The sequence below is a fragment of the Anolis sagrei genome, chromosome X (genome assembly GCF_037176765.1).
Source record: "Anolis sagrei isolate rAnoSag1 chromosome X, rAnoSag1.mat, whole genome shotgun sequence".
Classification (NCBI taxonomy): domain Eukaryota; kingdom Metazoa; phylum Chordata; class Lepidosauria; order Squamata; family Dactyloidae; genus Anolis; species Anolis sagrei.
Window position 1 is genome coordinate 33204950 of NC_090034.1, and position 24516 is coordinate 33229465.

At 44.4% G+C, this 24516-nt stretch overlaps 1 protein-coding gene across 1 annotated transcript; it reads right to left on the reverse strand.

The window, feature by feature from the left end:
• Nucleotides 1-24516, reverse strand: LOC132781626 (somatomedin-B and thrombospondin type-1 domain-containing protein-like). The gene is made up of 5 exons (XM_060785933.2): nt 23859-24516; nt 11433-11615; nt 11051-11141; nt 5635-5793; nt 1-751 (listed from the first exon to the last, which is right to left on the reverse strand). The coding sequence occupies exons 1-5, from the start codon at nt 24121-24123 to the stop codon at nt 646-648; spliced, it is 804 nt and encodes a 267-aa protein (XP_060641916.2). The 5' UTR covers nt 24124-24516; the 3' UTR covers nt 1-645.

Here is a 24516-nt window from a genome sequence, read left to right on the forward strand (position 1 = left end):
TTTGTTCAACACATTTAGAAGCAACTTTAATACAGGACTAGAAGGGATGTTCCTGACATTTTCCACCAGCACCAACATATCAGAAGACAGAATTAGGATCAAAGATGAGTTTAAGAGATTTTTGATCTGGGCACAAACAAATCCCGCTAAGTATTGGTAAAAAAACGACGTAAAATCTGGAGCATTCTTATCAAAACACCATTGGCTTTTCAGTGTTGGTTACACTGTAGAAGTAACCCGAGTCCACTGTTTGTCCTGCAAATAAAAATACTTTGCACCAGTTTACGGTGTTGCAGCGCTATGCCGACGTTCCAAAAACAAAAAGTAACTCATGACAAAGGGTGTGATGTACGGTAATTAACTTCCAAGCTCTGCAAAAAAAGAGAAGCTTCCGTTGGCTCCTTTGTACCAATGTTTTTAAAGGTGTCATTGCTGAAAAAGAAGCTCTCCTGTTGTAGCAATAGCAATGGAGTGACATAGCCACTAAAAAGAAAAGAAAGAAAATGGATTAGGCAGAGGCACAGGACAAGGGCTACAGAGCATGGATTGATACGGAAGCCGAGGTAAGATAAAGCAGTGTCAGTTTTGCATTTGGAATTTCCTTCACTTCTCCCTCTCTGGGCCTTTGTCCCGCTCGACGCGGCGTCATACAAAAATAAAGGAAAGTTCCGGACAGACACAGTTGTCCTGTAGTGACTCTTGAACCCAGGATCCTTGACAGCCAGCAATGGAGGCGGCGGTCCAGAATGTTCTATAAGGAAACAAGGAAATCGAGTCAGCTGTGCAAGAATGGTTAGCGCTTATACAGCACAATCAAAGCACCTCCAACAGGTGGCTACCCAGTCTTTGTAATAATAATAATAATAATAATAATAATAATAATAATAATAATAATAGAAACCCCGGGGGCCATCCAGTTCAGCTCCCTTTTGCCATGCAAGAAAAGCACAGTCAAAGCAACCCTGAGTTGTGAGAGGAAAATAAAGTTTTAGAAGCACAGAAGACGAGGAAAAAAGGCTTTTGGCCATAAGGAAGGAGAGGAGGAAAGGCTTTGGGGGACAAGGGAGGTGGGCGAGTGGGAGGAGCAGGAAGGAGGAGGGAAAACTGGAGTGGGAGGAAAAGGAGTGAGGAAGAGGAGGAGGGAAGCACGGAGCCTCTCAGTATGCTTCATGGAGCCACAAGGGCTCCACGGAGCACACTTTGAAAACCAATGCTCTAGATCCTCCAGTGTGATACCATGGTCAACTTTTGCCAGAAGTTGATTGTAAAGCTGTGCTGGAAGATCCGAAAGGTTTTCTCTCAAAATACATCAATTTTTATAATCCATGGTTTTTCACTTTCACGGGGATCTGTGAAAGTGAAATAATATGCTGTGTCCAGGTTGGTTCATCAGGTGCTCTGCTATGGCTGACTTCTCTGGTTGAAGTAGTCTGCAGTGCCTTTCATGTTTCTTGATTCATGTCTGGGCAATGCTGCGTTTGGTGTTCCCTATGTAGACTTGTCCACAGCTGCATGCTGTGGACATAGCATATTATTTGAGAACACAGAAATGCTGGACCACTCTAACAGCTACCATGTCAGGCTACACAGAGAGGCCATTGAAATCCACAAGCATGTGGACAACTTCAACAGAAAGGAAGAAACCATGAAAATGAACAAAATCTGGCTACCAATATTTAAAAAACCTCTAAAATAATAACAGTAAGTAAAGAACAAAACTCAAACACAGGGGAACTCCAGACAAGAAACAATCAGGAACAACTAATCAACTCTCAACAAAGGATTCCCCCAGGCAGAAACAAGCCACACCTAAAAACTCTCAGACCATCCAATGCTAATCAAGGTGGCCAGTTGAAACATTGACACTTATCTCCAACATACAACAGTTCTTTCTCCCACCCAAACTTTCCACAGATATATAAACCCAATTTTTCTAGTTTCCAACAGACCTCACAACCTTTGAGGATGCCTGCTATAGATGCGGGCAAAACTGCTTCTAGAACATGGCCATACAGCCCGAAAAACCTACAACAACCCAGTGATTCCAGCCATGAAAGCCTTCAACAATACATCTCCCGAAGTCAGTTTCATATTCAGTGCAAGGAAGCAAAGCTCAAAAAGCAAAGCCAAAAAGCCTGCCTTAGTGCCAGCCTTGCCTTTCTTCTATAAATTAATGGCCTCTCTCTCGCCATTAGGAGAGGGGAACAGAGGGAGCAGTGTTTTCTGGCAACAGCACAGAACTCTGCGAAATGTAGTTTGGGAAGGGAGGAGCCCTATGCCAGAGAATTCAAAAGGCCCTGCCCTAAACTACATCCCAGACTGCAGCACCACCAGAAAGCACCAATCAGGGTAGCAGAGAGAGAAATTTGTCCCTCCCTCACAGCAGGCAGCAAGAGTGCCAACGAATGGTTGAATCTGCAAAGAGGATTAGCTAATACTTCTGGTAAGTAAATCTCTGTGCTAGGCTGGGAAGAAATCCCTAAATGGATGGCTCATAGGGGAAGCATTGTTACTTGTAATTGTGAAAATGATGCTGCTTCAAGAAATTGAGATTTCGATACAACTGAAATTTAGAAGTAACTGCTATAACAAATGTATAACAAAGGTAATAACTATGATAAAACAATAAAAATATTTTTTTTAAAAAAAGAAGTTACCTTACTATATGTTGCATATAGATTTAAAAATGAAATCTATATGCAAGAGGGGGAATGTCACAAGAAATTCAATGTGCAGATTTGACAGATATGAATTCAATATGATGTGTGGGAATGAATGGAAGAATGGAAGGATGTGTGGTTGGAGTTAATAATTTTGGAAACACCAGTATAATATTAAGGCCTGCAATGACTACTACCTGCTTGCTGGAACTGTGATCAAAACCTGCTAATGAGAATTGATAAGAACTGTGACAATGGTTCTTTCAAGTTAAGGAAATGTTAAGAAGGAAGTCAACATAAGATCAACACCAATCAAGAAGATCAACATCTGGCCAGGAAACTAAGATGGAACCAGGATGGAAGTCGTCTATTATTAATTTACAACTTTGGGACTACATCAACAGAATATTCCTATAAAAGACTCAGTCTAATAATGCTCAAATTGTGACAGACAGAGACGCTGTTCACCTGCTATGCTCTGCTCCATGGGAAGGAGAGAGATAGTGTACCTAAGGAGAGTGACAGATATGCTATGGGAAAGCATGATTCTGGTCACTTTGGGGATTCTTTCTCAAGGGAAGAGGAAGAAATGTGCTTTTGGAGTCCTAGATTTTGTGCAGGGAGTCAGGTTCTGCTGTATGGAAAACAGAGATCTGGTCCTTGGCATTGTTCTTAGGGAAAGAAGTTTTGGCATTTCGGCATTCTGAAGTTTTGGTGTTATGGAAGTTTTGGAACTCTGCATTGGCAGGCTGCAGGAAATCAGGGTCTGGCCTAACAGGTGCTTCTCCAAGGAGGGAGAAAATGATATGGTAATACTTGAATGCCTGAGGATGAATGCATGTACACTTGGTGTGAATGTTGAGTAAAAATGTAATTCCCTTTGTTTGTTTGTTTGTTTGTTTGTTTGTTTGTTAACCAATGTAATTGTAAATCCAATGTAGTTGCATAGAATCTGTATGTCTGTATGTCCAATGTCATTCTTTGTCTAAATGTTTTTCTGTAATCTGAGATACCCTCTCACACTGGAAATTACAATAAAAAGAACCTATGCTTTAAAGTTATTGAAAAGTCATTCATGACATAGAGGCTGGATAGCCATCTGTCAGTAGAGTTTTGATGGTTCCCTTCTGCCTGGAAGAAGGGGTTGGGTTAGATGGCTTTTGGGAGTCCCCTCCAACTCTAGGAGTCTATGAAAATGTAGAATTGGTTAATATTGGTTTCTGATGGTTAATATGAGAGACATTAAATTGTTATTATGAGAGACATTCAATGAGATCGTTGTAGCGGCTTGTAAAGGCTTCCTCTTCGTTGTCTGATATTCTATTTAATCTAGTATACAATCTGTGAGGTACTAGGCTATGCTGTCACCAATTAATAAGGGTTTCCTATTTAGTTTATTAATGGATTCCCCTATTTTCAAATAGATTCACTGCTTATGTTTTTAATTTGCTTGTATTATATTGTTATTGTCTGTTGCTGTTGTTTGAGTCCTTGGCCTTTGTAAGCTGCATCGAGTCCTTCGGGAGATGCTAGCGGGGTACAAATAAAGTTTAATAATAATAATAATAATAATAATAATAATACCACTCTGTAGTGTTTCTTTTGGTGTGTAGGGTCCCCCCCCCCTTTGGAATAGTACACTGAGACTTGAGTTACTAAAACAAGAACAAGTTTATTTGGAGTATGGAAGGGTCTTAATGGTTTCAGAGTTCTCTTCTCCTGAGGTATAAAGCTTTATGAGTTACAGTTTCAACAAACTTTAATATAACTTAGGATGTCTTTTACTTCACCAACTAGTTCTTTAGTTTTTACACTTCTAAATATGTTTCCTTATTTGACAGATTAAGGTCGGCTAATGCCCTTGTCTCCCTTCAGCTTCCTGCTGAAGCAAAGATTCCCAGTGGGCTTTCTTCTCCTATTAGCACACAGTTAAACCACAAACTTAAATAAGTTCCCTTGACTTATTTAAATCATTCAGGCTAAAAGCTTTCCCTTAGATTGGTTCACCACACGTTTGAACCACCTTCCCTTTGGCTTAATGACCAAAGGACTGAAGCCTCAAAATGTCTGCTTCTGGTAAGTGCAGTTGGCTCCACCCCTTTCTCCTTGGCAACCTAACTCAGAGTTCTGAGCTTGGTCCCATCACCCTAGTTCTGCCATTTCTAAATGGCTAACCCTTTATGTACATCCATAACTGTCTTTTACCTCCTGAACACATACACATAATAATATTCGACCATCTAAGCACACATATATATATATATATATATATATACACACACACACACATATACATACATACATACATACATACATACAATCATATTTAACTGTAGAGACACATATACATAACTACGCTTAACTTACAGTTAAAGATCAATATTTCATCACACGGCTTTTTTAAAAAAATGTTTTTTGTCAAAACATTTTTAAATCACTAAAATCAGTAAATGTATGAATATTTCTGGAAACTGGGGAAATGGTCCCCTGTTATCTCCTGTCATTGTACAGAAAATTCAAGGAAATAGCTCTTGTATTTTCTTTTTTAAAAGTTTTTATAAAAACTTTGAAAATTCCCTAAAAATCAGTGGATAAGTGAAACATTCTGAAATTTGTTGGGCTAACAGTGGTAAATGTGTTCTACCATTGTAGCAAGTTTTACCCCAATAGTTTTAAAAATGAGGGAGAAAGGGGCCCCTGAATTTTCCCCTAGTAATTTAATTATGTGCATGCGCAATTACAGTAACGAAATAGTAACAAAATTTCATTACTCTCATTATAGTAACGAATTTTTCAGTAAGTATACTTTAGAAACACTTTAGAAATGAAGCACCAGTGCCCCCAGTTTTGTAATTACTTTTGAACCATTTTTAACGGATCACACAACCCTAATAGGTAGTATATGATTCCAACAACACATGCATGCATCCAGCTGGAGAATGGGGAATGAAGAGGGCACCTGGAAGCTACCCACCTGGATCCCTGTAGGCCGTCCCCTTGGCACCTCTTCTTGCTGCCCACAGCTCCCCCTTGGCACTCCACACAAACCCGACGCTCCCTCACCAGTTGGCTGCTCCAGAAATGCAGATGGCAGGCAAGGCTGGCCTGCTTCAGGCGGAAGTAGATGCAGTAGCTGAAAAACACAGTGAAGGTGCATTCCCTCAAGCCAACATGGCGTTCTGCTTTGAGCATTGGACTAGGACTCTGGAGACCAGGGTTCGGATCCCCACTCGGCCACGGAAACCCAGTGGATGACCCTGGGCAAGTCCCACACCTTCTTCATCAAAGGCAAATCCCTTCTGACATCTCCCAAGACTTGGAGATTAGGCCCAAGTCTAAACATGAAATGCACTGATGTTTCATATATACCAGACATATGGAGCTTGAAGGCCACCAGATCCACATAATTTTTTAATGATTTGGCACAAAACAACATCTGTGTCCACTGAAAGCAACGGTATCACTCTCTCAGCCCCCCAAGTGGACAATCTTGGATTATAGAGGATTTCAGCATTCCAGATAAGGGACCTGACCTGTAGTTATAACGTTTTGGGATGTTTAATGCTCTGTGCCTCTTCTACTCAGAGGAGGACTGAAACTACTGGCCCTATTTTACTCATCCATCCAAGATGACACTGTTCTTCATTGCTCAAAACCTATCAAACTAGAGATTTAAATAGTTTACAGGACTATATTATTTATCATATCAGGAGTGATCAGTTGTATTGTATTTAAAACACACGCACACACACACAAAGTTTGAAAACTGGCATTCTATTAAATGTCCTTTGACCAGTAGCTGCCACTTGGAGTGCTTCTGGTGTTGCTATAAGAAGGTCCTCCACTGTGCATGTGGCAGAGCTCAGGTTGCATTGCAGTAGGTGGTCTGTGGTTTGCTCTTCTCCACACTCGCACATCATGGACTCCACTTTGTAGCCCCATTTCTTAAGATTATCTCTGCCTCTTGTGGTGCCAGAGCGCAGTCTGTTCAGCGCCTTCCAAGTTGCCCAGTTTTCTGTGTGCCCAGGAGGGAGTCTCTCATTTGGTATCACTCATTGGTTGAGGTTCTGGGTTTTAGCCTGCCACTTTTGGACTCTTGCTTCCTGAGGTGTTTCAGCCTGCCACTTTTGGACTCTCGCTTGCTGAAGTGTTCCAGCAGTGTCTCTGTAGATCTTAGAAAACTATTTCTTGATTTAAGTCATTGGCGTGCTGGCTGATATCCGAACAGGGGATGGGCCAAAGATGTCATTGCCTTGGTCCTTTCACTATTGGGAGCTATTTCCCAGCGGATGTCAGGGGGCGCAATACCGGCTAAACAATGTAATTTCTGCAGTGTAGGGCGCAGACACCCCATGATAATGCGGCATGTCTCATTAAGAACCACACCCACTGTTTTAGTGTGGTGAGATGTGTTCCCCACTGGGCATGCATACTCAGCAGCAGAGTAGCAAAGCGCAAGGGCAGATGTCTTCACTGTATCTGGTTGTGATCCTCAGGTTTAACAGTCAGCTTTCATATGATATTGTTTCTAGTGCCCACTTTTTGCTTGATATTCAGGCAGTGCTTCTTGTAGGTCAGAGAATGGTCCAGGATAACTCCCAGGTATTCGGGTGTACTGCAATGCTCTAGTGGGATTCCTTCCCAGGTAATCCTCAGAGCTCGGGATGCTTCTCTGTTCTTAAGATGAAAAGAACACGTCTGTGTTTTAGATGGATTTGGAATCAGCTGGTTCTTTCTGTAATAGGCAATAAGAGCACCTAGAGCTTCGGAGAACTTCTGTTCAACCATCTCAAAGCTCCTTGCTTGAGTGATGATGGCACGATCATCAGCATAGATGAAACTCTCTGTCTCTTCTGGCAGTGCTGGTCATTTGTGTAAATGTTGAACATTGATGGAACATGCTTCCCTGAGGCAGGTCGTTCTTCTGTTTTTACCATCTGCTTCTTTGGCCCTGGAACTCAACAAAGAAGCTCCTGTTTTGTAACAGATTTCCTATGAGGTGGGTGAGGTGATAGTCCTTTGTGATATTATAAATTTTCCTCAGGAGAAGGCGATGATTTACAGCAGGGGTCCCCAAACTTTTTAAACAGGGGGCCAGATTACTGTCCCTCTGACCATTGGAGGGCCGGACTATAGTTTAAAAAAAAAAAAACCATGACCAAATTCCTATGCACACTGCACATGTCTTATTTTGCTATTTATATGAATCGTAATGTAAATATCTGATATGCAGGATGTATTTTTATTGTTACAATCTGAACATAAAGCATAGTGATGAATCACAAAAACAATATGTAATATACATTGTGAAATATTTATTTCTAATTACAAATAAATGAAATTTTGATTTCAAGCATGTCACAGCATGTGTAACAGTCTTAATATAACAGCAGGGAATCCATGAATATGTTTACTGTTCAGCCTACAGTGAGGACAAAACTACATAATTTGTTTGTAACTTGGAGACTGCCTGTACAAGTTGGGTCACAGGGGGTCACAGAGACGACTGTACAGAAGAATAATACCTGGCAAAGTCAATGAAAGATTAAATGTCTCTGATCTTGAATGCTAAGCAGGGCCAGTTCTGGTTAGTATTTGGATGGGAAGCCACAAATGAATAGCAGGTGCTCTATTTCAGAGAAAGGGTATAAATATAGGAAATAAATCTATATAAATAAAAATGTAATGTTCATTTGTGGGATTAACAGAAATCAAAAACCACTGGACATTTAACAACCCAATGTATGTCCTTCACTCAAAAAAAATGATTTTGACATTTGGGAGTTGTAGTTCCTGGGATTTATAATCAAAGAACATTATGAACCCCCCCCCCCCCCCCCCGCCGCCAATGATGGAATGGAACCAAACTTGGCACACAGTCCTCCCATGACCAAGAGAAAATACTGGAAGGGTTTGGTGGGCAGTATCCTTTGGTTTTTGAGTTGTAGTTTACCTACATCCAGAGATCACTGTGGACTCAAACAATGTTGGATCTGGACCAAACTTGGCCGGACCAGGGTTCTCCCTCTTTCCTTCCTTCCTTCCTTCCCCCTTTCTCTCCCCTTTCCCTTCTTTCCTTCCTTCCTTCCCTCCCTTCCCCTTCCTTCTCCTTTCCTCTCCCTCCTTCCCTCCCTTCCTTTCCTTCCTTCTTCCTTCTCTCCGTGGGGACACCGGGCCAGGCGCCGCCTCTGCTTGTTCTCCTGGCGTGGCTGGGAGGGAAGCAGGAGGCATCTCATGGCCACGGAGAACAAGAGAGCACAGCAGCAGAAGATCTGCGGCCATGAGGCGCCTCCTGTTCCCCTCCCAGCCGCGCCAGGAGAACAAGCAGAGGCGGTGCCGGGTGGGCATGGCCAGGCAACGCTGGCTTCTCCAAGCCAGGGAAGGGAAGGAAGGAAAGAAGAAGGAAAGGAAGGGAGGGAAGGAGGGGAAAGGAAGGGGAAGGGGACTGAAAGGGGCAAGGGGAAGGAAGGAAGAAAGGAAAGAAAGAGGGAGAGGCCTGGTCCGGCGCGACCCCACCTGAAGCTGCTCCAGAGGGAGAAAACGGCTAGGGGCTTTGTGCCAGCCCAGGCCAGGCAGCGCAGGCTGGATAAATGCCCTTGGCGGGCCGCATCCAGCCCGCGGGCCTGTGTTTGGGGACCCCTGATTTACAGTGTCATAGGCTACTGACAGGTCTATGAAGACAGCTCCTGTAATCTGCTGCCTTTCAAAACCATCTTCTAAGGGCTGAGTCAAGTTCAACAGTTGTGATGTGCAGCTTTTGCCTTTCCTGAAGCCAGGTTACAGGCCTGACCCAACGGATAACAGCAAATCAATTGATACTGCCCAGAAAGAAATAGGTTCATCCACCCATAAGTGACATCCAGAAACTGACTGGATCATATGAAAGAATTCAACTTGATTTTTCTCTCTCTCTCCTCACAGTTTGTCTAGTTCTTCATCCACAACCTGGTCCTGCATTAAAAGGCATAAGTCAGACTATCCTTTGGTTGAAAAAAATTAAGATATAATTGAGCACAGCTGGCCATCTCTGCCAAACACGTGGTCCTCAGTGTGATGCGAATGCACTTCAGTCAGACCATGAACTTTACAAATGATGGCCAAGTTAACAAGGTAAAGCTCTATGGAAACTCTCTTCCTGGGGGCACCGATGCTCTGCGTTACAGGCAAGGAGAGGGCTCAGAGAATATGGGGCTCCTCTCATCGTCGTGCTCCTCTCCACCACCCTGTTTTTTGGCTTTTCACTTGGAGATGCCAGTTTGAGATAATCCCCCACTAATAATCCTGCTTAAAATTCCATTCCCCCATTTACCAAAGCCCTGGGTGAAGAGGCGATGGGAGCAACATGGGATCACAAGGCAAAAGGAGAGGAGGGAGGTGGCTTATGTTCTGGATCTTGTCTTCTCTCTGCTCAGAAACCCAATGAACAATCGAGGGGAAGTGGAGAAGAAAATGAGGATACCACTGAGGTAGAAAGAGGGTTCGCTTTTCTTTCCATGTTGGGATGGATCTGGTCTAACCTGGTTAGAAAAGGTAGGTTTGTGGGGACAGTTTAGAAGAGGACAAATAGGTGAGCTGACCAAACTGCCCCCCCCCCCCAAATCCATTCTTTAGCTGCTTCAACCTCTCCAATAAAGTTAATGGGTGGAAGGCCTTCTTGAAAGCTCCCTCAAGATGTTTGACGCACTGTGTCTGGCTATAGAGCCATGCCTGAAAGCTTCTCTGTCCTACCCCCCCACCCCCGGGTCATAGTGCCCTTTTTGCTGAGCTTTATCATACACTTCCAAAGGTAGGATTTCAGCCCAAGACTCCTCAAGCTCAGGATGCAAGTTTGAGGGTTCTCTAGCAATCCACAGGATGAGAACTCCTGGAGAACTCAAAAGCGCAAATGCTCCCCCTCCGCCCCCAATTTGAGTTGGACCTTCAACCGCAGCATTTGTCTCTTTTTCTCATGAACCAACATGGTGGGCCACCTTTGTGTTTTCAATTGGCCACGGAAGCTACCTCCTTTGTTAGTGGGTCCCCTTCTACAGACATGAGCCTTTGATCGGAGGACAAGGGCAGTAAGAATAGTCCAGGTGGCACAGCGCCATTTCCCTTTCCCACCAGGCCTTCGCAGCCACAATTGTTCACTCCAGCTACTGTGGAAAATTGTCATGGCAGCTCTCGCCCCCAAGCAGACAGTGGGGCCAAACAATACAAGAAGGCCAACAGCAGGCATCAGCAGCAACCCATAGCTAGGAAAGACATATTTTGGATTTGTGAAGGTTTCCTCTAGGCTTGACATGAATTAATTGTAGCATGCAGAACTCAATTGTTAACATGTGCCCACCCAGATTGATACAGGTACACAATGCAACATGCAGCGGCAGGTTTCCTGATCGGATTCCTACCTTGGCATCTTATGCTTCAGGAGCATGTGAGGTCTTCTCCATGGGTCCTTAAAGTCCCTCTTAAAAGAATCAGGCAGGATCTTAGACACCTCTGTTAAAGGAAAAAGCAAAGGCTGTGTGAACTGACTGCCTAAATGGTCATTCCAGACAGGCAACAGCTGTGACCCCTGACCTCACAAATTGACCACTTCCTTCCATCTAATAGTAGGGCCAATACCATGACTCAGATCAGCTCCAGATGTGTTGGATTGACCACTGGACAATGGGAGTTGTCATCCGAAACAAGTGAAGGGCAGCTGTTGATGGCCTGCTGTGATCACCCAAGACAGGTTTCTGAATTGTGTTTCCTTTGTGTTATTGATCACACACTTTCTGGCGTTACCTTTGGCTGTCTCGCAAACCGGGTTGTCCCCCAGGCAGCCTCGCCTCTGCTTCAGGTCCGGGCAGGGGGTTCCTCTGTTCCGCGGCGGCACCGTGACCTGGCGCATGCGGTCTTTGCTCCCAGTGCCACAGAGAGAGCTGCAGTCGCTCCAGGGTCCCCACGGCCCCACCACGCAATCCACAGCTGCTGGAAAAGAAGGCCAAGCACAAGAAAGCGGACACAAAACAGGGCCAAAAACAGATCAGGGGAACAAGGGACCACCAGAGGCAGAGGCGATTCAAACAGGGGAGGTTAGAGGGTGCAGAACGGAACAGACAGGCACAGATGGGTGGCATGCGGAAAGGATAAAGAGGTGGGGAAGGGGGAGGAGAGTAGGATCGAAATCAAGTGGGAATGGAACCGTTCCCAGACGCACTCTTTCATCAGCATCACTCCAGAGGAATTCAGGGTGGTCAAATAGACCCCCGCAGCCCCTCCAATTAATAAGCCGCCTGTCTCCATTGGCAAAACATGTTAGCTTGCCCTTCCTTCTGACTCACTGCATCCCCTTTGCTTCTCAGAGACGCCTCCCGCTCAACTGTCTGGCCTGGAGGCTTCCAAATCCCATGGCCTACAAAGAAGGGGGGCAATGTAGCCAGCAAAGCCAGATCCCAGCCCCTCTGTCCCACACGTCTCTTATCAAAACTCTCCATGGGGCAAGAGGGACATTCCGTCTCTTTCGACACAATCAGACATTGAATCACATTTTGACTTCCTAAGCCAGGCTGCGAGCAAACAAACCAGAAAGGAAGACAAAATCACTCTGCATCCCATTGCGCACAATTGAAGCCAATGTTTGTTGTTGTTGTGTGCCTTTCCCAACATTGTGTGCCTTTCCCCCCCCCCCCCCTCCAGCAAAGGATCACCGCCTTGTCGGGGCGCTGGAGCTTGAGCACCTCAATGATGTCATGAGCGAAACCGTGAAGGGACACCCAAGACGGGACGGTTGTGGCAGAGAGGTCAGACCAAGCGTGATCCCTGGGGAAGGCAATGGCAAACCACTCCAGTATCCTTGCCAAGAAAACTAAATGGACCAGTACAACCAGAGATATGTCGGTATGCCATTGGAAGATGGGACTCCCAGGTCGGAAGATGGCCAAAATGCTACTGGGGAGGAGCAGAGGATAAGTTCAACTAGCCCCAGATGTGATGACGCAGCTAGCTCAAAGCTGAAAGGAAGGCTAGCGGCCGACGGTACTGGAGGTGAACGACGAATCCGATGCTCTAAAGATCAACACACCATAGGAACCTGGAATGTAAGATCTATGAGCCAGGGCAAATTGAATGTTGTTATTGGTGAGATGTCAAGACTAAAGATAGACATTCTGGGGGTCAGCGAACTGAAATGGACTGGAATGGGCCACTTCACATCAGAAGACCACCAGATCTACTACTGCGGACAAGAGGAACATCGAAGAAATGGAGTAGCCTTCATAATTAATAAGAAATTTGCTAAAGCGGTGCTTGGATACAACCCAAAAAATGACAGAATGATCTCAATTCGAGTGCAAGGAAAGCCTTTCAACATCACAGTGATCCAAATATACGCCCCAACCACAACTGCTGAAGAAGCAGAAGTAGATCAGTTCTATGAGGATCTGCAGGACCTACTGGATAATACACCAAAAAGAGACATTATTTTCATTACAGGAGACTGGAATGCCAAGGTGGGAAGTCAAATGACAACAGGGATCACAGGCAAGCATGGTCTGGGAGAACAAAATGAAGCGGGACGCAGGCTGATAGAATTTTGCCAGGAAAACTCGCTGTGTATAACGAATACTCTCTTCCAACAACCTAAAAGGCGGCTTTACACATGGACCTCACCAGACGGTCAACACCGAAATCAGATTGACTACATCCTTTGCAGCCAAAGGTGGCGGACATCCATCCAGTCGGTGAAAACAAGACCTGGGGCTGACTGTAGCTCAGATCACGAACTTCTTATTGCCCAATTTAGAATAAAACTAAAGAGATCAGGGAAAATACACAGACCAGTTAGATATGATCTCACTAACATTCCTAGCAAATATACAGTGGAAGTGAAGAACAGATTTGAAGGACTAGATTTAGTAAACAGAGTCCCAGAAGAACTATGGACAGAAGTCCGAGACATTGTTCAGGAGGTGGCAACAAAGTACGTCCCAAAGAAAAAGAAAACCAAGAAGGCAAAATGGTTGTCTGCTGAGACACTGGAAGTAGCCCAAGAAAGGAGGAAAGCAAAAGGAAACAGGGATAAGGGGAGATATGCCCAGTTAAATGCGCAATTCCAGAGGTTAGCCAGAAGAGATAAGGAACTATTTTTAAATAAGCAATGCATGGAAGTGGAAGAAGACAACAGAATAGGAAGGACAAGAGACCTCTTCCAGAAAATTAGAAACATTGGAGGTAAATTTCAGGCAAAAATTGGTATGATAAGAAACAAAGATGGCAGGGACCTAACAGAAGCTGAAGAGATCAAGAGAAGGTGGCGAGACTATACAGAAGATCTATATAGGAAGGATAATAATATTGAGGATAGTTTTGACGGTGTGGTGAATGAATTAGAACCAGACATCCTGAGGAGTGAGGTTGAATGGGCCTTGAGAAGCATTGCTAACAACAAGGCAGCAGGAGACGACAGGATCCCAGCTGAACTGTTTAAAATCTTAAAAGATGATGCTGTCAAGGTGATGCATGCCATTTGCCAGCAAATATGGAAAACACAAGAATGGCCATCAGACTGGAAAAAATCAACTTATATCCCCATACCAAAAAAGGGAAATGCGAAAGACTGCTCCAACTTCCGTACAGTGGCCCTTATTTCTCATGCCAGTAAGGTAATGCTCAAGATCCTGCAAGGAAGACTCCAGCAATACATGGAGCGAGAGTTGCCAGATGTTCAAGCTGGGTTTAGAAAAGGTAGAGGAACGAGAGACCAAATTGCCAATATCCGCTGGATAATGGAGAAAGGCAGGGAGTTTCAGAAAAACATCTACTTCTGCTTCATTGACTATTCTAAAGCCTTTGACTGTGTGGATCATAATAAATTGTGGCAAGTTCTTGGTGGGATGGGCATACCAAGCCACCTTGTCTCTCTCCTGAGGAATCTGTACAAGGACCAAGTAGCAACAGTAAGAACTGACCACGGAACAACAGACTGGTTCAAGATTGGGAAAGGCGTACGGCAAGGCTGCATCCTCTCACCCAACCTTTTTAACTTGTATGCAGAACACATCATGCGATGTGCGGGGCTGGATGAATGCAAAGCTGGGGTGAAAATTGCTGGAATAAACATTAACAACCTCAGATATGCAGATGACACCACTCTGATGGCCGAAAGCGAGGAGGAGTTGAGGAGCCTTTTAATCAAGGTGAAAGAAGAAAGCGCAAAAGCCGGGTTGCAGCTAAACGTCAAAAAAACCAAGATTATGGCAACAAGAATGATTGACAACTGGAAAATAGAGGGAGAAACCGTGGAGGCCGTGACAGACTTTGTATTTCTAGGTGCAAAGATTACTGCAGATGCAGACTGTGGCCAGGAAATCAGAAGACACTTACTTCTTGGGAGGAGAGCAATGTCAAGTCTCGATAAAATAGTAAAGAGTAGAGACATCAGACTGGCAACAAAGATCCGCCTAGTCAAAGCCATGGTATTCCCTGGAGTCACCTACGGATGTGAGAGCTGGACCTTAGGGAAGGCTGAGCGAAGGAAGATCGATGCTTTTGAACTGTGGTGTTGGAGGAAAGTTCTGAGAGTGCCTTGGACTGCGAGAAGATCCAACCAGTCCATCCTCCAGGAAATAAAGCCTGACTGCTCACTGGAGGGAAAGATACTAGAGACAAAGTTGAAGTACTTTGGCCACATCATGAGGAGACAGGAAAGCCTAGAGAAGACAATTATGCTGGGGAAAGTGGAAGGCAAAAGGAAGAGGGGCCGACCAAGGGCAAGATGGATGGATGGCATCCTTGAAGTGACTGGACTGACCTTGAGGGAGCTGGGGGTGGTAACGGCCGACAGGGAGCTCTGGCGTGGGCTGGTCCATGAGGTCACGAAGAGTCGGAGACGACTGAACGAATGAACAACAACCCCCCCCCCCCTATTGTGGGGTTTTCTGGGGTCAACAGTGTGCCCAAAGGCACCCAGTGGCTTTCAGTGGATGAGAAAGGATTCCAATCCTGGTCTTGTGAATCAAACCATTAATCAAACCCTTTTGTCTGCCCATGGGATCAGTTGAGAGCAAAGGCTGGGGGATACTGAATCCCCAAAATGATTGGTCGAAATGGAACTACCCAGAATCCTATGTAATTGGGTCTCCTTGTCTATACTAAATGATCCAGTACTCAGTTATTAATTACACTTGAACTGCTATGGGAATCTTGAGATTGATCATTCAGGGAAGAACTTGAGTTCCCCAACAATGAATTTTCTATTTATTTATTTATGTATTTATTTATCTATCTATCTGCCTGACTGTCTGTCTGTCTATATGTCTATCTATACATCTATGTCTATCTATACATCTATCTATACACATAAAGTGTATATGGCAGAGGCATCCACTTGCACAGATAGCCTCCCGCTTCCACAAACAGCTTTAACCCACAGTGCTGAGGAGCCACCAACACCCTCCCTCAAAGAACATTACAGGGAGCGCCATGAACATGTCTCCCAACCCCTGCCAATGTCCTCACCAAACACCATACTGCCTACCACCCAAGGAATGATTTCATTTGGGGACAATTTAATCCTAGAGGTTCTGTTTTTCCTCCAGAATGGACATCCCAGGCTTCCTTACCATTTGTGTAGAATTTGCATTGCCCCACCCACTGCCTTTCCCTTAACCCTTTCCTACCCTTTCCCATGGCAGGGGAATTGACCTTGATTTCTAAGAGTTGCAGTTCACCTACATCCAGAGAGCACTGAGAACCCAACCAACAATGGATCTGGACCACACTTGCCGCGAATTATGGGATTTGCCTCACTTCCTGATCCTGGGACCCCCATGAATGATGGGCCTGGACCACACTTGCCACACAGACCCCTCCATGACCCACTTTACATCTTGGTGCAGATTAGGGAAGGATGGACCAAGGCCGATGGGAATTGCAGTACCTTCATTCACTTCCAGAAACCACTGAGACTCAAATGAATGATGCCCCTGGGATTTGCAGTACCTTCATCGACTTCCACAGACCACTGTAACCCCCACAAATTACAGGTCTGGACCAAATTTGGGACACAAAACCCCCATGACCAACAGAACATACTAGAGGGGTTTGGGGAACTGACCCACCCATGTGAGAGTTACAGTTCACCCTGCATCCAGGGTGAACCCCACCAATAACAGATCTGAACCAAACTTCAAACACAGAACGCTGGTGACCAACAGAACATAGGCAACCAACCTACCTGTGTGGGAGTTGTAGTTCACCCTGCACCCAGAGCACACTGAACCCCACCAATGACAGATCTAGACCAAGCATGGCACACAGACCCAATATGCCCAACTGTGAATACAGGCATGGTTTGGGGAGGATTGACCCACGATTCTGGGAATCGTAGTTCACCCACATCCTTCTGTATTTACTAATGGGAGCATTCATAAACAATGAAATCAATGGCTATGTTTTAAATAAAAAATAGTGTTACCTTAAAGAATCCCATATCTTGTATAACTGTGGAGCAGAACAGACGACTCTGCATCTGTATGCTTGTCAATTGTGCCCTGCCTCATGTACAGAGGAGGAATTGTTGGAGGCTACAGACAATGCCATTGCTGTTGCCCGTTTTTGGTCAAAAGATATTTAGCCGCCTGCACACCTTCTATTTTATCAGTTTTATACTAATTTATGCAATGCTTTTGACACAAAATAAATAAATAAATAAATACTCATTAACTAAATGATATGTATTACCTTTCACCCCAAAGCAAACAATGCCTTTTTCAAATAACCTGGGCATCGGCAGGTACCCAAGCTAGTACCTAATAAAAATGACAAATCACAGGATTCCATAGAACTCAAGCATCCAAAGGAGCATATATTTACCATGGCTAAATTTTGTCCAACCCCTTCAAAAGCTATCAATGCCATTGTATAATGTTCAGAAATCCAACATATTGGACAAAACAGACATACTCCTGGCTCTTTTGTGTTCTCTCTAGTATTTTTTCTGATGTCACTGGACAAAGATGAGCGTTCAAAATCTCTCTCGGTATTTCTCCAAAGTCTGCTTTGGCTGCTTTTGAAACCTATTTCTCCATCTCTTGTCGTCATCTGCTTTTCCAAGCGGGAAGCCTTTGGCCCCGACTAAGACTGTAGGTTCCCATCTTTCCATCCCACTGAATCAGCGGCGCTCTTTTTCTCCCATAGCCCTATCCAACGGTTCATTCATGCATCGCTTATCTGTCACTGGGATGTATTTGCTTTGGCTAAAAAGCCAACAGAGACATGGAGGACTGCGTCTTCTGGGATTTCGCTGACTTGTGACCAGTGGCCGCGCTTAAGACTACCTTTCCCATCACCTTTTACCACTGGCTATAATCTACTGCCAGGCTTGGAGAGGTCACTGTTTCAATTTACAAAGAAACCCTTCTTCCTCAGCTCAATTTAATAATAATAATAATAATAATAATAATAATTTATTTGTAGACTGCCCCATCTCCCCAAAGGGATTCAGGGTGGTTTCCAACATGTATGGCAAACATTTAATGCCAAAAAAGGAAAAACATTCAAACAAAATTACATCAGGACAAACCATATTGAACAATGTACGGTAGAGTCTCACTTATCCAACATGAACAGGCCGGCAGAACATTGGATAAGCAAAAATGTTGGATAATAAGGAGGGATTAAGTAAGAGCCTATTAAACTGAGTTGTTGTAGGTTTTTTGGGCTATATGGCCATGTTCTGGTATCATTCTCTCCTGACATTTCGCCTACATCTATGGCAGGCATCCTCAGAGGTTGTGAGGTATGTTGGAAACTAGAAAAACTGGATTTACATATCTGTGGAATATCCAGGGTGAGGGAAAGGACTCTTGTCTGTTGGAGCTAGGTGTGAATGTTTCAATTGGCTACCTTGGTTAGCATTTGATGGCCTGATAGTTTTTCGGTGTGGCTTGTTACTGCCTGGGAGAATCCTTTATTGAGAGGTGATTAGCTGTCGCTGATGGTTTCTTGTCTGGAGCTCCCCTGTTTGAGTGTTGCTCTTTATTTACTGTTATAATTTTAGAGTTTTTTAATACTGGTAGCCAGGTTTTGTTCATTTTCAACAAACATCAACTTATGTTATAATTTTACAAATTAAGCACCAAAATATCATGTTTTACAATAAATCAACAGAAAAAGCAGTTTAATACACAATAACGTTATCTAGTAAATTGCTGTATTTACGAATTTAGCACCAAAACATCACAATGTATTGAAACAGCTATGGATCCAGACGGGAGGCCGACTGTGTTGGATAATACAGAACGTTGGATAAGCAAAGGTTGGATAAGCGAGACCCTACTGTAAAAGCAACCTAATTCTCAACTTAATAACAAAATAACCGACAATAAAAACTTAAATAACCTTTAAGGATATAACAGTTAATATAAATTTAACACTAAATAAAAACAACCAAGAATGATAGCTAAAACCATTATAAAAAGATGACCTGTTATGCAACAACCAGGGGCTGAATGGATGTCCCTCACCATTTGCTGGGACCAAGACATGATGGAGCTGGGCTTTGCTAACCTCCTCTCCCTCAGAGGCCAGGGCAATAGTAGCTGGACCATGGAGAGAAAAGTCCTCACTGTCCATTGAGACTGAGACATGATGGAGCTATGGTTGGCTGCTCTTCTCTCCCTCAATATCCAAAGCAATGTTGGATATGGAGGAATGGCCCCTCACCAGCCACTGGAGCCAAGACATGGTGGAGCTATGCCTCGATATTCTTCTCTCCCTCAGTGGCCAGAGCACTGCAACTGGAACATGAAGATTGATATCTTTACCATCTGCTGGGACCAAGACATGATGGAGCTGTGCTCAGCTACTCATCTCTCCCTTAGAAGCCACAGAAGTGGCTGGTGGAGTGGAGAGAAGTTTTCTCAGCAGCACTGAGGCCAAAGCATGATGGTGATGTGCCTGACTGCTCTTCACTCCCTTGAAGCCAGAAGAAAGAGGCCTCACCAGCCACTGGGACCATGGTATGATGGAGCTGTGTCCGGCTGCTCTTCAGTTCATATAATCATAGAATCATTAAGTTGGAAGAGACCTCGTGGGCCATCCAGTCCAACCCCCTGCCAAGAAGCAGGAAAATCGCATTCAAAGCACCCCCAACAGATGGCCATCCAGCCTCTTTTTAAAGCCTCCAAAGAAGGAGCCTCCACCACACTCCGGGGCAGAGAGTTCCACTGCTGAACAGCTCTCACAGTCAAGAAGTTCTTCCTAATGTTCAGGTGGAATCTCCTTTCTTGTAGTTTGAAGCCATTGTTCCGTGTCCTAGTCTTCAGGGAAGCAGAAAACAAGCTTGCTCCCTCCTCCCTGTGACTTCCTCTCACATATTTATATATGGCTATCATGTCTCCTCTCAGCCTTCTCTTCTGCAGTCTAAACATACCCAGCTCTTTAAGTCGCTCCTCATAGGGCTTGTTCTCCAGACCCTTGATCATTTTAGTCACCCTCCTCTGGACACATTCCAGCTTGGCAACATCTCCCTTCAATTGTGGTGGCCAGAATTGGACACAGTATACCAGTTCATAGTCTTTGTATGCAATCATACCAACACTGATGGCATGGCTTCTCCAACCTCCATCCCCAGAGAGCAAGCGTGGGAGAGCCACTCTTCAGGATACATACTGATTCCCCAGCTTGGGAAGAAGGATGCATTCTGGGAATTGCAGTTCAAAGAGAAAAGGAACTTTTCAACCCTGTGGTTTTAGCTAGCAATGTGGTGAAGTTGATTCTATTTGCATTTTCAGGGGAATGTACATAACACACACATCCTAAATCAGTGGTTCTCAACCTGTGGATCCCCAGGTGTTTTGGCCTACAACTCCCAGAAATCCCGGCCAGTTTTCCAGCTGTTAGCATTTCTGGGAGTTGAAGGCCAAAACATCTGAGGACCCACAAGTTGAGAACAACTTGTGGTCCACTTGTCCTAAATGGTAAAATAATTGGCCCTCAGTATCTGCTGGGGTTTCGTTCCAGGACCCACATGGATACCAAAATCTGTGGATGCTCAAGTCCCACTAAAAACAATGCCATAACAATGCCATAGCATCCTTGAGATAAAACAGGAAAACCAAAGTTTGCTTTGGGGATTTTTAAAGGATCTGTTTTCAAGCCCTGGGTGGTAGAATCCGTGAACACAGGCTGTGTGAATCCAGAGGGCCAATTGTACCAATTTCAGAATGAGCAATCCACTTCTCTAACGCTCAGACAAAAATGTGCCTTTTGGTGGATGGCGTACACAAAATACTGCCAGTAAAGGCAACGTGCAGAAAAAGATTATATAACAGGAAATTCCTTGTCCAAAACCACGGTGTTTTGGAAAAGCGCTGTTAACAAATGCTTTTATTGCCTTTCCATTGTTGCGTTGATCTAGCCCATCAGTTGTTCTCCATGTCAGTACATTATCCCTTAAGAGGGAGGCAAAAATGCAGACACATTTTCGGAGGAACTTCTTCTGTCCCCCAATCTATCAGCTGTTGCAAAGACAGGTTAAAAATGTAAGTTTGTGTCTGGAAAATGAGCTGCTGAAATTGACCAGCGGACGGGTCATCGAAAAGCAAATTGCTGGAGGCTGAAGTGAACAAGGCTTTTGGAGAGCGAATGGCTTTCTAAACCAACAAGGCGCAGTTCCATGGTTTCCAGCTTCCTGACTCTTTTATTTGCTGGCCGATGCCCCAGCAGCGTGGTCATCGAGCTGAGTTGGGACCGGGTTAATCTCCGTGGAGATTAGGGATAGTTTACAGGCGCCAATCTCCTACCTCCCCCAATGACACCAAAGGCTGGTTCAGCCCTGTGCTCCATGGAACTCAAGGGCCTTCATGCACCATTCAACTGTAGCTACCATTAGCCCCCGCCAGGAACATGGGAGTTCCCAATCAACCAATTCCGTCAGCATCAGTTTTAACCATGAATACATGCATTGCCACCAAAGAGGCACATAAACCTAGGATTTATGTGTAGGTTTAGGTTTCATACATGTTGATTTGTATCTTCTGGTCCTCACATGGAAGTTGTAGCATTGTTTGACTTTTGCAGATTGGATTGAAAATGTTCTAAGAATCAGAAGTGTGATTCTATGGTCAACTTCTTCCAGTTCTGTTGCAGGACCCCAATTATGCTTTTTCTAGAGAGAACATCTCTAGGAATCTCCTTTCTAATGCAATTCTGTGCTCTGTTTCCAGGGGAAGTTGACCGTTGAATTGAGAAATTTCTAAAGCGGTGTTATCTCGGATCAACAAATAGTAATTTATTAGCAATTTTTCACTTTCTTTGGGGTTCTGTACCCTGAATCCCAGAGAATGTGGAAGAATGGCGTTAGCTGCAACTTTTGAGTTAACTTGGAGTAGTTTTTTTTTTTTTGTCAATAACTAAGAGCCAGGCTGGTGTTTTAGCTTTGGAATTGGACTCTGGAAATCTGGTGTTTAAATCACTGCTTGGCCACAGAAATCCACTGAGTGACCTTGGGAAAGATCTGCTCTCTCAGCCTCAGAGGAAAGCAAAGGGAACCACCTTCTGAACAAATCTTACCAAGAAACCATGCCTTACAGCTGCCGTATATCAAAAACAACTTGAAGCAACACCAACACCAACAAAAGACATGGCATATTATAAAACAAGGAACATCTCCTTTTTTTCCATGTAACGATTTCACTTTTTCTAATTAGGCTTTTGGATGACCAATGGGATAACAGAGGATTCATTGGGACTAACCTTGCCAAATTCAGATTGTTGGGAGATAAGGCAAAGAAAACACAACCTATACTTGTGTGTTCAGGATTCATCTCAGTGGCTTTTATTGACCACAAATCAGAACTGATTTCCTTGTACCATTCAAGGTCTTTCTAAAGCAGTGGTTCCCAACCTTTTTTGGACCAAGGACTACTTGACCAGGGACCACTTTGACCAGGGACCACTCTCCAACATTAGTACCAAAAGGGTTACGAATCAGTTTTTGGTCAACTTTAGATTCGGTTTGGTTATTTGGGGTTCTGATTCAGAAAATTGCATTGGATAGACCACATCAGCTCTAGTTTCTGATACAGAACATATGCCATCCAGTAGTTGCCATCTGCTCACCCACAGAAAATCATATTGAATAATCTAGAGCTGATGTATTCTATCCAGTGCAATTTTCTGAATCAGCACCTGAAATAACCCCAGGAACAGGCCTAAAAATGAAGACGCCAAGAAAAAAAGTGTTGTTTTTTTTTGTTGGGCTGTGTTATCTGTAGTAGTAACGGTGAGGCCGCGAACCATGTTTTAGTTCTTGCGGACCACTGGTGGTCCGCAGACCACAGGTTGGGAACCACTGGTATAAAGCAAGGATGGGGAAAATGAGCCAAATGTACAAGGTAGTTTATCTCACTCTCCTTACAGACGCCTTCTCAAATGGGTCAACATTCGTCAAAACAGTGGCCAGAAGTGACATGGTGTAACTCCAGGTGTGCCCAAATGCACCAGTATGATGGTCTTTGAACAAAGGCTGGGGCATTATCTTTGATGGTCTTTGAACAGAGGCGGGATGCTATAACCGAGTGGAGCTTTGGGGGTAGTTTTCACACTAGTGGGGGTCAGACTAGATGGTTCCTAGAATGCCTTCCAACTTTTAGGATTCTATTGTTCTCACAGCATGTGGTTCCTAGAGGCACATCAAGTTAACTTTTCATTGTATGGTGGAAAGCAGTGGGATTGGATTTTGACCTGGAAGCCTCCCCCATTGAGCAGGGATAGCTTAGATTGTTTTGGAAGATGTAAAGCAAGGCTGGACAATGTATAGCCCCCAATTATGTTTTTTTTGTGGCTCTCAACACCTTTAGGCTTCCCAGACCAACATTTTTCTGGGTCCAAATAAAGTGAGTAAATTGTTGTTTCCAAAAGACTCCAGGTGTAACAAGATACCTTTCAAATCACAAAGACTTCCCTGCCCTTCTTACCCAATTTTTAAGAATCAGAAACCAACTTTCACCTGGTGGGTGTTTGTTTTGACTTTTCAGTGGCTACTAGAGGATACAGGGGCATAAGCATGGCATCCAGGCCTGCCACAGTTACCCACCCTGGAAGTAAAGGAACATGTCTAAAGAGGGATATCCCATACCATTCACTGACTGTCTGCAGAAGACACGATGGAGCCCTGGAGATGCCAACCCAATGGGTCACCCTTTCCTCCACAGAAGAGCAGCTCACCTGATACCTGACAGATGGCGTGATAATCTTCGCAGCAGTCCCCCGTCTTCTCACAGTATGTGTCACAGTAACAGGGCGTTCTTCTCCAGGAGAAGTCAGAGCAATCGTTATTCCGACCAGGACAACATCGGTGGGTCTCCCGGTTGGCACATCCTGCCTTGGCGGGCTGAAAAGACCAGCTCACTAAAAACCATGAGCAAAAGACCAACCAGTGTCTCATACTGATGTTCAGCTGCTGTGCTTCCTTGGCTTTGGGCCACATCATGACAGAAACCACTGGTTTGGTAGCACCAGGTGCAGGGATGGCCTTCAAGTTGGACTCTGAAGTCTTTCCCAACTTGGTTCGCTTCCACTCCAGCCTCTGGACAGAGGAAGCTTGCACTTCAGCTTTAGAGGAACATGGTGCCCCAAGAGAGACAGAAGTAGAACTCCCTCAGCTATCCAGCTGACAGCATGGGGAGAAAGATATCTTCTTTACGAGGCCAAAGCCGGCAAGCGGACATCAGGGAACAAGCATTTGGGGTACTGGAGAGATCTGTGCCGCTTGGATCTCCTGCTTTTTCCTTTTCCAAGAGCGGTGAAAGCTGTCACTGTGAAACTTGGGCGCCTCACTGGAGAGTTTTCCAGGCAAGGAGCAACACCCACTGGTGTAAAGTGC

What these genes read in the sequence shown, in the direction of transcription:
- LOC132781626 (XM_060785933.2), bottom strand. Translation starts at nt 24,123, where the DNA reads ATGATGTGGCCCAAAGCCAAGGAAGCACAGCAGCTGAACATCAGTATG. An exon ending in CTGAAGCATAAGATGCCAAG is followed by an intron (nt 5,794 to 11,050) that starts GTAGGAATCCGA and finishes TGTGTTTTTCAG; the next exon opens with CTACTGCATCTACTTCCGCC. An exon ending in GACGGCCTACAGGGATCCAG is followed by an intron (nt 752 to 5,634) that starts GTGGGTAGCTTC and finishes GTTTCCTTATAG; the next exon opens with AACATTCTGGACCGCCGCCT.